Genomic DNA, 17,192 nt, shown 5'->3' on the forward strand with positions numbered 1-17,192 from the left:
TTGGGTTGAGTCCTCTCTCGTCGTGGATAGTTCCCCACAGCTTTATATGGAAAGATTTCATGATTTAACATGTGCTTTTTCATTTCCTTGATTCTATCATTTGGATGTTTTCTCAGTTCAGTGACATTGGATGCAGACCTGTGAGTGCAGTAAGACTTTACTTTTCCTACACTAGTTTACTTGTACTATACCTTCATGGCTTTGTCGCTATTTGCAAAGTTGTTGATGATGGAGAGAGACTCCTGGAAACGTGAACTGCCAGTCAGGGCCACGTCAGAGATCAGATGGCTCACAGCAATGATGATCTGGATGAGAAAGGGAGCAAAAAGAGGATAAATTGGGGAGAGATGAAGACGGAGAAAGGGAAGAAATTGAGTGGATAAGTAAAAAAAAATATAAACAAAGGAAAAACACACTTTCAAAATGCTCTAAAGGGTGTATGTATTGACAGAGCCCAGTGAGGGATACTGGAAAACTGGATGGCTTTCTGATACTGTGTTAGTCCATCTGTGTTTAAACTGCTTAAAAACTCGTCTTCATATTCCTCATCTGCTTTATGAAAGCAACTGAACCACTCAAAGGAGCTTGTGGACAAAAGGCTAATGGTCAAGGGTGAAAATGGGTGAGGTTTAGTACTGACATCAAGAAAGATCTCATTACAGACCACCAAGCATGCTGACAGTAAGGCTTTTATTCATGTGTGTATTTAATGTACGCATGAGCACAGGCCAGACCTTACCAGGAATGTTTCCTCTTTCTCATCATCAAAAACTAACTTTACCTGCAGGTGCGTGCGTAGGAAGGTCTTCCTCTTGGTGTACTCGTAGTTGTTCCTCATCAGCAGGTAGAGCAGGGCTGATGCCTCGGCCCTCAGAGACCCCAGCTTGGAGACACAGCACTTGAGGACCTCGCAGCAGAGGGCCTCGCACAGCGTAACGCGGCCCTTAAACAGCACTGACGGGAACTGGCGGGACAACGTGTTAGTGTATTAAAGGCATGATTGTGGGCAGGGATGGGATTAGGAAAATACTGTAAGTATGTAGGGGGTACAGCAGGAAAATGACAGCGAGATCTTGAGATGAAGAAAAGCTGTGACATCCCTGAACACCCTGAATCCTGAAAAGAGTCTAACATCACTTTCCTGCCTGTCCTAGACAAGTGTATGTGTGTATTTTGTGTCATTTGTCTTTGCTGGCTGTAGGGAGTTTGCTACCAAGTAGCATGTGACTGAACTTTTAGCTGCGCAAACATGGATCTTTAATTGCACTCAAGTTTTTGATTCCCCAATACACCTAAAGTTGACTTGTGTTTTATATTTAACAATCGGAGTGAAAAACAAACTTGAATACGAATACGAGTTTTCCTTTTCTAGATTTACTTTTCAAATCAAAAAAAATGAATGATTTCAACATTATGGCCTTAAGATGTTTGAAACTTCCCCAATCATATGAGCATCAAAACATGCAAATGGTTGATGAACCACATGACATGGGCAGATGTAGGCACATTTCAGTTACCGCAAACGTGATTGCAAATAATCAGCGATGCTTTAGTTCAGCAGTTTTCTACATCCTTGCTTCCCATGTTATGTTCCCATTTTTTTCAATACTATTTTGACATCCTGGTCTTTTCACCATTTTATTCTTAATTTTTCATTTACAGTTAAGTTTTAATGTCTAATCACCCTGTACATTCAGGGCGCATACAAAAGAGAGTGAACCGCTCTCATTAGACTACACATTACTAACCAGTGGTAGAGGTGCAGCGCATTGGCTTGCAAACCTCTGGGAATGAGCCAGAAAGTCTGTAATTCACAGTTCAACTGTTCCACAGAATCAGATTACATTCCAACTCCATCCTCTCTATTCCCGGGATAGCAATTCCCTGGAGCTGACAGTAACGCACTAGCAGGACTACAGGTGTTAACCGCAGTCGTTGGAGAATCACTAATCACGTCTATCAAGAGGCGTCACTTGTCACGTTTATTTTCGATGGCCAACTGTTGCATTGAGCTCTTAAGGGCTCATTCTTCACCCAAACCATCTGTTTTGTATTAAACACTGACTGTTTCCTTCATGGAGGACTGGAGGTGTTCAACTATTGTTATGGAGTCTGTTCATACGACTCATAAAGGCTAATAAAAATAATGTTCATTTTATAAGAAAGTGAAAATATTCAACAATGATCCGCTAATTAGACTTAAATAAATATAACAAATACAGGTGATGACCACTTCTCAGGTGAGTATTTGGGGCAGCAGGACACTGTATGTGGGACTAAGTTGAATAAACTACAGTGTGTGTGTTCATGGTAATGAAGGAACCCAGTTTTTGATAGTACATTGCACTGTGACACAGAGGAATGAGACAGAAATGAACTTGTACATCTTGAAATTAAAGTACAAATTTTTCAGTCAGTCAAATATTTTAGTGAACTCACTGTGCATCTCTTCCTCTGCCGCACAGTAGTTCTTTGGCAACAGTCGCCTTTGCTACTCCAGTGAGATGTTTGCTATCTGTGTCTCAGAGGGAACCACATTTTCGCCTCTCACTCTTAGTGTAACACGGAAAAACATGCCAGAACAGAGTCTCCCTCCGATGTTCTCCTCTGACTCATCGCCAAAGCAGCCAACACTGATAATGCAGATTCTGTCAGAGGATACCGCTAAGGAGTGGGTGGTCCCATTCTCCTGAGAACTACATGTGTTTCCTCACTAGTTTGCGGCAGTGTCATGTTAAAGCATGCTTTTACTCCCCCGCAAATTTTAAATGTTTGAATAAGTCTGCAAATAACCAAGATTAAAAGCAATAAGGTCATGTGAATACTGGAGCAAGGCAGTATCACACTAAACAAACATGGGAAACAAGAAATGCTTACTCTACGCATAGGCCCTTTTCCTAATGATAAATAACCTTTGAATAGTGCAGCATTAAAGGACAAGGATGACAGGTGGTCCAACCAACAAAAGGCATCTGTTATTATCTGAGTCATGCTGTTACGATGGTGCGTGGGTACGTGTGAGTGGGCTGACATACCTTGTTAATGAAAGCCCTAAGAGCGGCAAACACATGTCGAAGGGCAGCTTCTGATTGGCTGACTTTAAGGAAGGTCAGGTAAACGTCAAACACCTTCTTCATCAGGGGGTTGTGACCTTCGCTGTCCAGCAACTGGGTCTGACACACATACAGACACATGCTTCAGACTTAATTAGGACACCACAGAGACTTAAATTATTTCCTGGAGACACTACTTGCCCAACATCAACCTAAACCAAAAAAACGATTTTGGTATTGTAACATGAGAACACAGGCCTATAAATGTATGACATAAAAACACACTTGTGTGTGTACTCACCTTGAAACAGTGAGTGAAAAGCAAGAAGACGTCCAGGACACTCAAGCAAACCTCAGTGGACATGTTGCCCTCTAGCAGAGCTTGATGGTGGATTTCTGCTTCCGAAGGCCCCACTCCTTGAACACACACACACACACACACACACACACACGCACGCACACACACAAAAGAATATCAGGACACAGTGTTAGGCAAGGGTTTACACTGCAATCAAGGTCACTTTGATTACACACTTCTTAAAAACATAATCATTATCACATTGTGTTTAAGTATCACCACTGTTTGCTTCACTTTAACATAATTCCTATGGCGACACTGGTAATTCATTGTTTATTTCATTTGATTACACATAGAGTAAAAACAACAATGCTTTAATGTGCCCTAATGGGGAAGTGTTACTCAAACACATCTTGCACAAATTAGATTTGCCAACTGTCAGGGATCCGGGGGAGGGGTGTGTGTGTGTGTGTGTGTGTGTGTGTGTGTGTAGAAACGTGTCATTCAAGTTTCACAGTGGCTTTAATCCTTTGTTTCTGTGTAAAGATCAGTGTGGGCATCCAAGAACCTGGCTGCATATCTGGGGTCATAGCTGTGCTGCAAAGTGAATCCCCTTTCAAACATCTTAAAACTGTGTGGCATGCACAACTGGTCACTATGCAGTTGATCCTGCCCAGTCACCTCCGCAGCAAGCCAAGTATTTCTCATCAAGTTTTTGTGTAGATTTTACGGATCGGTGCCTCAGTCTGGCTTGGTCAAATATCTGTTACACCGAGCACACAGAGGCCTCTGAGTCACTCACAATGTGGCCACAGACATTAAGCAGGTTCAGGATACATGTTGGAAAGCTTGACTCAGTGGGCTTTGAGTCTTACAACAAATGTGTCCTGGAACTGCATTACAGGCCAATTTCCATTCAGGTACAAACTTCTTATTATAACTTGGTGAAGCCTTATTTGTAGATAAATAAAATACATATTACTCAACAATAAAATGTTTTTAAAAATCCAACAAACAGATGAAATAAATAAAATAGAAACATATATAAAATATAGTGAACAATATAGTCAGTAAAGATTTTTAGTGTTGAACACAGGCTGCACATTTTGTTTCTGTTTACACAAGGCTTTCCTCTGGGTTTCTACATGGATGTTTTGTTTGTTCCAGGCTGAAGGCTTGTTTACGTGTGGAAAAAGTGATTTGGAAATTGCTGCTAATTCGTAAGACTTCTGTTTTCCGAACACCTTTTGGCCATATGTTTACTAGAAGAAAAAGTCATTTTAATCTGAAGTGAAGGTCTGCATTATTTTACTTTCTTTGTTGTTGTTGTTGTTGTATGGTTGGTGGAGTCAGCCTTTGAGGTTTGGTCTGTTACTGGTGCAAAAAAAATCTCCACACTTCCTGACAAGAACTGTGTAATTTGGGACTAATCAAAAAGAGACAGAACCAGGAAATTATTTCATAGTTTATGTAGAGTTGTTGATTTCTAGAGAATTACTGGAAAAAAAAATAAATAAATAAACACTTAAACCTCAGTAAATATCCTATACCTATATTGAGAGTGAGGGAGGCTTCCATGGTGCTGAACTGGTGTATCTTAGTCTGCATGAGGCTGGCTCGGTTGCAGCGCATAGCTGGCATCGTCTGAGACTTCCTGTCCGAGGAGAACAGTTTAGACGCACACACCTCCTGACTCCTGCATAGATAATGTATCCAGAGAAAGAGAGAGAGAAGAGAACTGTAAATTAGTCCCTGCATCAGCTGTTGCAACTTCCAATCTATTCTATTATCAGTTAACAGAGAATGTCATCATCATAAACACAGACAGATCATTATCAAACACAGCAGATATTTCCCTCAGGGAAAACGAGCCATCTAATAAATAACCAAACTGCACAAACACTTCTATGGAACCCACAGAAACAAGTTAGTGCGGTGAGCTAATTGTGGCTGGTTTCAAAATTTCAGGCGACTGACAGACAAGGCATGTATGACAGGTGCGACAAAAGTGCGGTTTGTTTCCCAGCCTTACCGGCCAATGTTTCTTTTTCCAATGTAGCGAAACTGAACCAGACAGACCCTGTAGGGAAAACATAAATAAAAGGTCAATTTATATATATAATTTATTTTCCAGTACAGATATTTTTTCAAATACATTTTCAGTCTTTGTTTTTTTTTTTTTATTTAGTTTCAGTTATTGAGCAATGAGGCACTGATGAAATGTCTAAAGAATCCAGTATTTTTTTCTGTTAGCAAACTAGGACATTTGTGTTTGGTTCATGAATGCATTTTTGGGCTGTGTGCTTCATTATTACAGAATTATCTCTCCAAAACAGCAACAGCTAAAATGAAATTCATTTCTTTCTGTGTTTTTAATGATGTCACATTCAGTAGACTGTTAGCTGCATAAAACAACCACTTGTCAAACAACAGCTGATGGACGACTGCTGGCAGGAAAAGAGCGCAACACTTGTTACAACTGTTGACTTAAAAAAAAAAAAAGTTAGACATGACAGAAACAAGGTTTCACACAAGATTTACTCCATATCGTATTCATTGTATTATAATAGGCCATTATGTGGTGAAAATTTGTTTTTTGTACACTACTCACTCTAGCAAAGTGAGGAAGTTCATGATGTCTTGAGGGTTGACTTTGTTCCAGTAGGCACTGAGAGTGTCTGTGGACAAACAGAAAGTCAACCAACATTTATCAAGGTATGGAAGCTCACAATCTGGTGATTTATTTTAATATTTATTGAATATTGAATTTATTCAATTCAATTCAATTCAACACCAAATCACAACAACAGTTGTCTCATGACACTGACGAAGACCCAGTGAAACCCCCATGAGCAAGCACTTGGCGACAAAAAAACTTTACCTTTATATTTAATTTAGTTTGTTTTTAACTGGAAGAAAACATCCATCCATCCATTTTCTATACCACTTATCCATCAGGGTGGCGGGGGAGCTGGAGCCTATCCCAGCTGACTACGGGCGAGAGGCGTGGTTCACCCTGGACTGGTCGCCAGTCAATCGCAGGGCCAACACACAAAGACAAACAACCACACACTCTCACACCTAGGGGCAATTTAGAGTAGCTAATTAACCTAATGTGCATGTTTTTGGTATTGTGGGAGGAAGCCGAAGTACCCGGAGAAAACCCACGCAGGCAAAGGGAGAACATGCAAACTCCACATAGAAGGGCCCAGACCGGGATTCAAACCTGAAACCCTCTTGCTATGAGGTGACAGTGCTAACCACTGCACCACCGTGCCGGGAAGAAAACATGTAAACTTTTAGTCCTATGTAGAACATAATGTAGTGGCTCTTGTGTTTTTCTTCTTTTGAATTTGACTGTCAGGCCTTCCATATAGAGACGCAGTTAACTTGTAGCTAAAACAACTGACATCCTGACTGACAATCAGTTGTTCCATTACTTCACTGTTTGTGTTTACTATGATACCAAATCTCCACACAGACTCGATCCCAGAATAGCCGAGACCAAGCTAAGTCATATCCTGTGCATGATGAATCAAGTCTGAATATGCAGTGTGGGTATGGATCATAACCGACCCTCTGACAAGGTCTTCACAATGTGTAGGAAGGAGAGCAGGAGGCCCTTGATCTCATATGGTCCCAGTCTGCCTACGGGAGGCAGGGGGCTGTTGCTCATGGTGGAGCCACGTCTCTGCAGCTGTGGAACAAAGTGAGACACACAGTCAGCGCATTTGAAAACATTTTCTGAATTTACTTCAGATATAGCCAGAGGTTGAACAAAATGATGGAGACACAGCACATTTATTCTTTAAGTTTAGGCAAAGCCACAGCCTGAGGTTGAAAACTGCAGTTTGGTATTTTTTCTACAAGTTTTTTTTTTGCTTGTTTGTTTCCATTTTTTTCCCTGTTAAAGGTTTCTTCTGGGAGTTTTTCCTTAGTCGATGTGAGGGTCTAAGGGCAGAGCATGTTGCTATGATGTTATGTAAAGCCTCTTTGAGACAAACCGCTTATAAAAATGGGTTGTACAAATAAAGCTGTCTTGTCTTGTCTTGCCTCAGAGAAATCTGCAGCTAGTAACCTAGTCTGACCAGGAAGTCACATGCAGTTACATCAGTAAGTACAAAGTAAGCTTTAACCATTAGGCTGTTGTGGTTCAAATTGCGAGTGACCATGGATCAAAATGAGTGAGGTGAAAAATAGCACAAGCATGTATTTATACAGACTGTAAATAATCCACTCCAGTCCATCTAAATTCAACATCTAAATTCAACATATTTTTGTTCATGAACAGGCAGCTGGCGTATGCACTTAGCTCTGGCATCAAACCAGGATGCATGAATAAGCCTGTGTTCACATGAAGCCTGCAACTTTTCCAGTAAAAACCTTATTTTATTATCGTATAAGCATATGACATAAGGTTTCACTCAGTGCAGAGAGCCCAGATCAAAAGAACATTGAACTGACACTGAATCAAAAGTAGTCTTTGACACGTGTTAAATGAAGATTAATGAGATACAAATGTGATTCTGGTTTCATTTCATGTATTGTGCCAAAGTTGCACAACTGGAATAGTAAAGGGTTTGTTATGTTTGCCCTGGGGATCAGTGACCGCAGGCACTTCATGCTGAGAGGACAATGTGAAAACTTCAAAAGCAATAAGGACCTGGTGCTTGCTATTAGATTCAGACTTAAGATTTGGATGTAAAACCCCTTGTGTCTGCGGTATGTGAGACTCAACCCAGTGGTCATAAATGAAGTTGTACAAATCTCACTCAAAGTGACAGAACAGATCAAACCTAATTTTTCAGCCACATTAATTAAGTGTTCAATAGGCCAGTTGTTAAATGTTTTCACCTCAATGCTGTCTGGTGTTCCTGGGTCCATCAGCAGAGAGCCTCTGGAGTCTTCTCTCCTCACAACATGGCCATTCTGAGCTGTATGACCTGCAGCCAACACAGAGCAGTAACGTTAATGTCAACAGATAGCAGCACCATGAAGGGTATTCAACTCATTGCCAATAAGATTTGCAAATTCAGAGGAGACACTGATACTTACTCAAGGCCCACTCCGGATGACTGACTGATACCAGGTGTCTGACACATCTTAATAAACTTGTATAGGGGAACTCCACTGCTTTTACCCAGTAAGACCAGCTTATACTACTGAGTCTTGTATAAAGTCTTCTTTATAGAACTTTATAGAACTTTGTGAAGTCTGAGAACATAACCCTAGTCAGGTTACCAGGGAAAATATGCTATTGGGCTGCATTTTGGGAAGCGTGTGAAGAGGTTGTAATAGAGGCTAAAAGTCAGGGTATCTCATTTTTGAGTTGCTGTGTTTATGATCACTTTTCACATTTAATCGCTCTTATTGGAAATACAATACTGAAAAGCTGGAGAACTCTTTGAACCATTTAACACTGAAGCTTTATACAAGAAAACATTTTAAGTTACAATGGGAAGACTTAGATTATTTTCAGCCTCACAATTATCTGCCATCAGCCTAATTTGAAAGCAAAGATAGCCAATTTATAATGTGAAAATAGTTTTTAAAAATCAGTTGGTTCATAGTCTGCACTGTCTGTTGTCACTGTGACATTCTTGCTCTTCCTTGAGTGCGACATTCACCTCAACAGCAACTGAGTGAGGGGAATGATGTACAAACAACAGTGTCTCCATCATAACAGAACAGTCAGCCTGAGGTAAGTGTTTTGACTTATGCAATGCCGCATCCCACGACAAAAATAAACAACACCATCTGAGTGCCATATGTCTGAACCACAGTGGCTTTCAGTCGGAGTGCTGCTAATGGAACATGTCGCATGTAACATTAATATTGTGTATTTACGTGTAGCTGCTGAGGGCGTGTGTCGGGACGATCTGTAAACAGGAAGTGGCCAGATGCTGTATGCAAGGTGGAGTATCTGCAGAACTGAACTCACCGTGGTCCTTATCAGTTAAAGTGCTGATTCTCCTGCTGTCTGTGGACCCGGTTGATATCAGATCATCTCTGGAGCCCTGGGAGAAAACATAATAGAAGGAATAAAGTCCAGGTTGCTCGCGATGCTTCAGGTTTTAGTCAAGTAAAATGAAGGAATGCTCAGATTTTATGATAAAGTTCATTTTTCAAGGTACACCCCTCAGAAGGACAAGGTTTGAACTTGTCATTGTGAGATGACATACATTTCTTCTTTACTGCATTAAGTAAAGTACATTTCAAGCCAAAACATACAGATGATTCCAGGTTCCTCTGTACTTGAATCAAGGTTCCTCTTTACCTAATGAACAGCCAATGTGGCCTGAATCTTTATAGTTTTCTTCACACACTAAACAAGGAATTTTACAGAGACTGGACCACAGTGTTGCATGTTTGCATTAGAAAGCAGTAACTGAGCTCTAATAAGCCCATTGTGGACATTGGAAACAATTCCAACTCACATTGAGGCCATGCCCGGGGCTGGAGGTGAGTGGCTGGGCAGACAGCTGCTTCAAGTTCTGGTAGAGGAGCTCAAAAAGCGGGAGGTAGAGCAAACAGATCCTGGCCTGCTGGTTCTGAAACATTCAAAAGTGATTAGATGAGCTTTTTAATAATAAGATGCACAGAGGAAACACATCAGAATGCTGATGAGTAGCATGACATGAAATTACAAAGGCAGACCAAATGACAGAGAGAGGACCGTAGCCTCATTTTAAATACACTCTTACTTCCTGTCCTTAAATACACTACTGAAAAGCCATCTGCCCTCAGCTGCTATCAACGGTGCCTGCACTCTAAACACTGGCTTGTTTGCATAACAGACACTAAAATCTTGTTGGTTGGAGGTGAACCCAACTCTGACTCAGTCTGATTATCAAAAGGCCTCATTTGATGATGAATTGGGCCCTGTAATACTTTTTCAAACTTCTGTAAAATGATGGATGTGCTGCACACTGTGTATCATTCTGCAAATGGGATTCTTCTGAACACTCTTGATTCCACCATCTCTCCTTTTCTGTTTGCGTCCTCTTCCTCCCATCATCAAGCGCCCCATCCCTCCCTCACCTTGAAAGCTGTGTAACGGTCGTCCATGGCGTGTTTAATAAGGAGGTTCTTGAGAACGCTCACGGCCAGCTGTCTGACCTCAGGCCCTTGCTGCAAGGCCTCGGCCAGTTCTCTCAGCAAAAGACCTACAAGGAAGTGGTTGCGGCAGTATTCTTCTGTCAGACTGAATTCCAGGCTCTGCTCTGTGGTTGGGCGAAACAGGAAGTGTCATTAGTACATTAGTGTGGGTTGAGCTGATGCTGATACTAATGAGACTGATTGGGACACTTCTGTCAGTGTAAGACTGAAGTATTTTTTTCCTTATTTGTAAAGCTATAGCTAGTTAGTACATGTAGAAGGTCTTTGAAAAGATAAATCAGTTGTTTTATGGGCAATGATTGCTGGTCTTATAGTTCAGTGCATGTATATTTTACCCAAAGTATGTGACAAGTATGTGACAAACTGTGACACCATTCAAAGTGCAACACTGCAATCCAATATGCGACAGAATCTCAACAAAACCACATAACACATTCATTCACTCCTGCACAGAAAAGTAGAAATTCAGACAATTTATTGCTTGTTGCCTACAGTAGGAAATGTAGAGGCTTTCATTTTGTATTTTCAAGATGAACAACTAATTAACAAGATTCAAGAGAGAGGCGCCGCTGAAAATGAGAAGTTGTCAGTTTCACAATAATGCTGTGTTAATATTAAAATAGACAATACAGCCCGGAATCAAACAACCGTCTGCAAGTATCTTTCCTAAAGACAGAGACGGACAGGTGGACTTCGAGAGTAAGAGGGGCAGACAGAACAGACATAAACACCAAGAGAGAGAACCACAGTGCCTTGAATGATGTTTCTGCTTAGTGTTCACAATTATCTGCTCAACTAAGCATAAAGAAAAGAGGGTCAGTTGATTCCCGCAACAGCAAAGCTCCTCTCCTCTACAACACACAGGCCCAGGCACATGAAGGCTTTAGCCTAGCATTAGCACTGTGCTGAGTGAATGGAGTGTCCTATGAGGCAAAAAAGGGGGGTAGTTGACAGGATGGCAAGTTAGTGCAAGTCAGAACAAGGAAGTGCGGGTCGGTCGCATACAGCAGCAAACACGGCGACGTCGATGTATAGTATGGTGCGGTGAGCATCACCTACCTACAGGGCCAAAAAGCTCCGTCGCATACGGAATAAAATCTGACCACAAGCAAAACACAAAAAACAGAGAGGGGGGGAGGTAAAATTAAAGGAACTGGGGGTAAAACTATAAACAATTCATGCAGCATATCCACAGCACTTCATACTTCTATAAACCATGTAGAAACCGCAAAAACTTGTTTAGCGGGTCCAGATTAGAGTAATAGCAGGTAACTTTAAATTACCACCATCTTAATTATAGACCTGTGTATGCCAGACAGTCAGGTTAGAGGGTGTGGTGAATGCCAGTCAGAGGTCAGTGAGAGACTGGGGACGTGTGAGAGCTAGCCAGTGGTTACATAAGCATAAAGCATTCAGTGGAGAGCAGGATATGATATCAGACTCTCACCTTGTACCCTCTGCAGCTTGGTGCGCCCAAAAGCCATGGGCAGATTAAGAGGGATGAAGTGTTCGTGATTACACACTGTCATCAAGAAATCAAATTTCATTTCAGTCAGCACCTGTGGAAAACATACAAATATGTGAATGTGTGTCCTGCTTTGCACTCACGCATGCAAATATCTATCAACTGCCTCGGTGCATACAGTTCCCTTTATTATTCAAATATAATCCTTGACACTGGCAATAGGGTTTCGAGAATGAACCCTGCTGGTCATCTATGTTGGTTTAATTTGCTAATCAAATGTGCTACTGATACGGCAAAAGACGAAAGGCAGAAGAAACCGCATATGTTTGTCTGTTACTTTCAAAACTCAGGATACACAACAGGTACTGTAGCTGTGTTCCACAAAGCTACAGTTGCACCACAAAGTACGTAAAAATGTTATTTTGAGTTTGCTGTTTTTAATGGTCCGTTTTCATATGCTCCAGCCAACAAAAATGACACCTAGAGAACAATGCATTGCTTTCTTACTGAATGTGTAGTTGTGTGCTGAGCCAGAGCATGTACCTTGGGATCTTTGAGACCGTAATGACACATATAGTGGTTTACCAGGCCAAAGGCGAAGCCCCTGTTCATGAGGGTCAGGCACCTCTGAGGAGAGAAAGAACGGTTAGCGCACAAGCTGGTGAGGTGTGAACCTAGATCGTATAAACAAAGTTTTGATTCTCAGATCAGCACTTAAAAACCGAGCTGTTGTGCTATGGAGCGAAAAACAGCTGCGCAATAATGGCAGGAAGAGAGATGTAGAGAGCTAAAGGCACTATATCTTATACAAATTTACAAACTATAGATTCTTATCATGACTGACCATCATTTAAATTATTTAAATTATCTCATCATTTCCAGATATCCCCATCAAACACCTTTTAGAAAGTTATATGAGGTTGCTTTCATGCTTTTTTTTTCATGTCAGTGTTCAGACCTTTATGAAATTGGCCAGGCTCAGGTTGACGCAACGAGCTTCCTCTGGGATCTCCATGTGTCGGATGGTGATGTGTGGCATGATGGACAACACCAGAGACTGGAGTGCCTGCTGGAAACTGTCAGGGAAGCGCTGGGCCCGTGGCATCTGAAGGGATGAAGAATATGTCATGACAGACGGTTTGAACTAAAGGCATTAAGAGTTAAAACATTAAACAGACAGAAACATTCTGAACGACAGATTAGCAGATTATAGGTAAACTACAATATGTTCATTTTATTTAAACAGATCTCAGCTTAACCTCTTTTTAATAGCCATGTCTGGCACTGCTGCTTACATCCCAGATGAAACTCAGATACACAGCATCCGAAGGACAAGTGTAAACACAGCTCACATATTCACCACAAGTCTCCTGCTCTCTTAGAAGCAGGTGTGAGGTTTGGTTAAATTTGTTGACATGCTTTGTAGCATCACATGTGGTATGCCAGACATAAACATTTGACATCTGGGTAGTCTCACAAGAACTAGGATACACACGAATGTGAAAAACATGTAATGAGAAGCTCCTCAGTCTTAATTGTACAAATGAAGAAGTATCACTAAATACTTACCTTTATGCGGTTGCCTTCTTGCAGATACTGGGCCATAGATTTGGCCATGGTTTCAAAGAAGAACCAGGAGTACTATAAAGAGCAATAGAAGAGGACTGCAGTTAGACTACCATTTCCTAAGCATCCTTTCTAGGAAAGAACAGTTGCAATAACTGGGAAAAACACCACCTTTTACATCACTGTGATAACATAAAAAATACAAGACACACAGAACAGAAAGCTACATGCTTGTGGATGCCCTCTCACAACAGAAGACTTTTTGACTGTTTTGAGAACATGTCAAGCCATTTCATTGGTAAGTATGCAACCTGCTGTTCAGTACTGGTACTACAACTGGACAGATTCAGAATCAGATTCAGAAAATTCCATGTATCCCACAACAGGCAATTCGGTTTGAGTCCCATTTGTAAGACATTAAAACCAAATATAATAAATAACTCATACTTAGGCAGGTAACAGCAACCTCCCACGTTCCAACCTGTCAGTGAGAGCAGTTCAATAGTGTCGGCTTGCGGGAACTAAAAGTAAATTCCTTGGCAAGAATACAGTCTGGATGACTAATGATGTTTTTTGCTTCCTGGTCCACGTGTTTCTTCTAGAAACTCAGGTGTCTGACTGTTCTTGTCCTTTACAGACAGTCCATTAAATCAGCAGATGAAAGAAAATGTTAGAAGGCTCTCAATAAAAGAATGATAAAAGTTTCATAAAATAATTTTAGAAACACTAGTGTTCAGCTTCCACATCAAGTGGATTCTGAACACAGCTCTGTAGTATCTGTAGGCATCCATGATTTGGACTTCTTCACACCATGTATGATACTGGCTTTTTGGTTTGATCTCGTCCTTTCTGGAGTGGATGATTACCTCCTTAGTTTTTGTTACATAAAGGTCGTGGAAGTTATCGCACCATTTGACAAATTCAGGTAAAGCAGAGCCATGATCTGACTACGAGCCCTGAAGGAGAGACAGCAAAGCAGCGTCATCTGAAAACATAACCAACAAGTCGCACCGTCGAGAAGTCCTGCAGCTGTCTGTGTACACGATAAAAAAGCAGAAGTGAAATTACACAGCCCTGAGGAGAGCCTGTGTTCGAAAGCAACAATGAAATCTGATCAGGTAGCATAAAATAAGTAGCCAGTTGTCCCATCAGAATACGAGGCTGCATCTTATTAAAAGCACAAGAAAAATCCGCAAATAAAAGTCTCACATGATACTTAGGTTTGGTGCTTGTGTATAGCTTTGCGTCATCTAAACCTTTACCTGACTGATAAGCAAACTGCAGTGAATCTAGTCTGCCCTCAACTGAGGAGACCATATCACCTTTAAAAACTGTGCCAAAAGTCTGAACTCATTTAGTTCCCTTGGATTTATTGATTTTGGAACAGGTATTGTGGTTGATGTTTTCCATATTTGGGGTAAATGGCTACACTCAGCACACATCTGAAAAAGATTAGTAAAAACCTCACTGAGATGGTAAGATATGGTGCACGTCCACAAATAGCATCAGGGCCGGGAGCATTTCTGATATTCACCATCTTGAATAGAGCTGCTACTCATTCCTTTGATATCAAAATATCATTCTGGGTTTCAAGAGATGACCTAAACGTGGAAATATTATTTGAGAAGTCAGACCTTTCCAAACGAGAAAAATAATAATTAAAAGCATTTGGCAGGTCATCGTCATCCACACCACTTACAGTAATAAGCTGCCTGGTCTCATAGGAACACTGATTTATGGATGTCAGTTTTATTTCTTAGCAGGCTGTTCTAAGATCACCACTGCTTTATTGTTTTTTTACTTTCGTTCTGTACGGCATGTTAGCCTTCCTTATTTCCTTTTTTCTCGAGAAGATCACCGACATAAAAGGTCTTCTTCTTCTTATTAATGACAGATTTGAGTTCTCTGGTTACCGAAGGTTTGCTTTTCGGATAAGTGAGAACACTTCTAGAGAGGATGACTGACTACACAAAGTATGATGTATGATGAGACTGTGCCAGATAGTTTGTTAATGTCAACATGGCCATCATAAAAACATTGCAAAGTCTGTACACTCAAAGCATGCCTGGACAGTAGAGATGCTGTCCTCTGAACAGGTCTTAGATGTTTTCTCGTTCCTCTCCAGCCGTCTGAAGGAATGCTTACACACAGGCATAAGGTAAACACTTTTACGGTAAGAGGCATCAAGGGAAGGAACAAGTAAGGATGTGTGTAACCCCCAGAAAGCAAAACACACACCTTGAGCAGTTTATTGCTGGTGTTGAAATCTGCTGTTTGCTTGAGGGTGGCTGTCACAGCTATGGCCAGCAGCTCGTGAGTGGTCGATGAGTTTCCTGACGTAGGGTTGTTGGTCACAAACACATACTAAGAGGAGAAAAAAGCCAAAAAATGTATACATACAAAATGTATTTTAAACTGAAGTGTAAGATGGCTCTAGAATTATATTTGATTTCATAACCACTGAAGCTGTGTTTGCATTGGCAGGTTACCTTGACAAAAGAGCGCAGGTAGTGCTCCAGGCCCTCCTCATGACATCTGGAAACTATATGTATGATCACGCTGAAGGCACAGAACAGGGCACTGTTATACTGGGAGCACTTTTAACGTTATTAAATAGATTTACACAAGTGACCAACTGACCGCAGAGAGTTGACAGCAATCTCATGAGCTTCTTTGGTTGCTGTTGTGAGTACCTCAAACAGCTGCATCAGCACTATTGGTAGGAAGTTGATTATCACTTGAGTCTCCATGGCATGCAGGCACTATAGGAAGGAAGAAATATGTGAAAATTAAGTAAAGTAAGATCGGGCTAACCTGAGAAGAAATATTTAAGACCCAAATACAGAGTAAAATGACTATTTGTCACCACCAGCATAATTCTATTTAATGCAACGTGACTGGATCAGTATCACAGGAGCTACAACCCATACAGTTTGTGGCGCGGTGAATCTCTGTGCTGTGTATTTGATGGGGTTGGAAGTTCAGTGTGGTGAGATGCTATCAAAACATTTGAGGTTTTTAATACCAATTACAATGAACAGCTCGCCAAACACAGAAGACAAACTAATTCTATCTTCTATCTGGGCTCTTCAAGAAGGTTATTCTAAAGTCAAAATTCTGGTCAGCTTAGCCAGTAAGACTCAGCTTGCTTTAATAAAAAGAAGTGGACAGGTCTGAAGAAGAAAGTGTTTCAAATATGGAAATTTCAACTGAAGATAGCAACACAAATGATGGCCACAAATGATCACCTTCAGGTATTTGATAAGTTCTGCTGGGTTGCCCCCTGATGTTGTTCTCATCAGCTGGCAGTGCTGGAAGAATTTATGTAGATGCAGGTCCTGAAGAGGAGACAGAATGACAGAACAATAACAGTATCATCCATCCACACACACACACACACACACTCACTTCATACCAGCCAAGCAATGCACATTGTAAATCTACGTGGGTATTTAAAGAATGACTCAATAATTAAATGTTGTACCTGAGCATATATTGTTGATGCTACATGGATCTTCACTTTGAACAGTGTCTTGGCGTTTTCCACCCACTTGATATCTGGTTGGGACTGTTGAAGCACACACAAATGGGAATCATTTAAAGTTATGTTCAGGAAAAGATCGTGATTGAGACAGTGAAAAAAAGACAGTGTTATCATGCAGCATTGACCAAAAGTGACAATTTTATATGC

At 41.0% G+C, this 17,192-nt stretch overlaps 1 protein-coding gene across 3 annotated transcripts in view; it reads right to left on the minus strand.

The window, feature by feature from the left end:
* The window catches only part of dock11 (dedicator of cytokinesis 11), a 58,392-nt gene that overhangs the window by 14,782 nt on the left and 26,418 nt on the right, over nt 1–17,192 (minus strand). For 2 of the 3 annotated variants that reach the window (XM_046381306.1, XM_046381304.1), the window contains exons 22-43: nt 16,986–17,069; nt 16,750–16,839; nt 16,142–16,263; nt 15,991–16,060; nt 15,740–15,865; nt 13,505–13,576; nt 12,894–13,040; nt 12,479–12,562; nt 11,918–12,029; nt 11,530–11,568; nt 10,393–10,574; nt 9,789–9,902; nt 9,293–9,368; nt 8,206–8,294; nt 6,928–7,048; nt 5,963–6,029; nt 5,384–5,431; nt 4,902–5,047; nt 3,355–3,470; nt 3,036–3,173; nt 782–964; nt 192–305 (exon numbers count right to left, since the gene is read on the minus strand). In XM_046381306.1, coding sequence (XP_046237262.1) covers nt 192–305; nt 782–964; nt 3,036–3,173; nt 3,355–3,470; nt 4,902–5,047; nt 5,384–5,431; nt 5,963–6,029; nt 6,928–7,048; nt 8,206–8,294; nt 9,293–9,368; nt 9,789–9,902; nt 10,393–10,574; nt 11,530–11,568; nt 11,918–12,029; nt 12,479–12,562; nt 12,894–13,040; nt 13,505–13,576; nt 15,740–15,865; nt 15,991–16,060; nt 16,142–16,263; nt 16,750–16,839; nt 16,986–17,069 — 2,340 coding nt within the window. The remainder of the gene's footprint in view (nt 1–191; nt 306–781; nt 965–3,035; nt 3,174–3,354; nt 3,471–4,901; nt 5,048–5,383; nt 5,432–5,962; nt 6,030–6,927; nt 7,049–8,205; nt 8,295–9,292; nt 9,369–9,788; nt 9,903–10,392; nt 10,575–11,529; nt 11,569–11,917; nt 12,030–12,478; nt 12,563–12,893; nt 13,041–13,504; nt 13,577–15,739; nt 15,866–15,990; nt 16,061–16,141; nt 16,264–16,749; nt 16,840–16,985; nt 17,070–17,192) is intronic. The other variant, XM_046381305.1, reaches the window with a different exon arrangement.

This window comes from Scatophagus argus, chromosome 23, assembly GCF_020382885.2.
Source record: "Scatophagus argus isolate fScaArg1 chromosome 23, fScaArg1.pri, whole genome shotgun sequence".
Taxonomy (NCBI): Eukaryota; Metazoa; Chordata; class Actinopteri; family Scatophagidae; genus Scatophagus; species Scatophagus argus.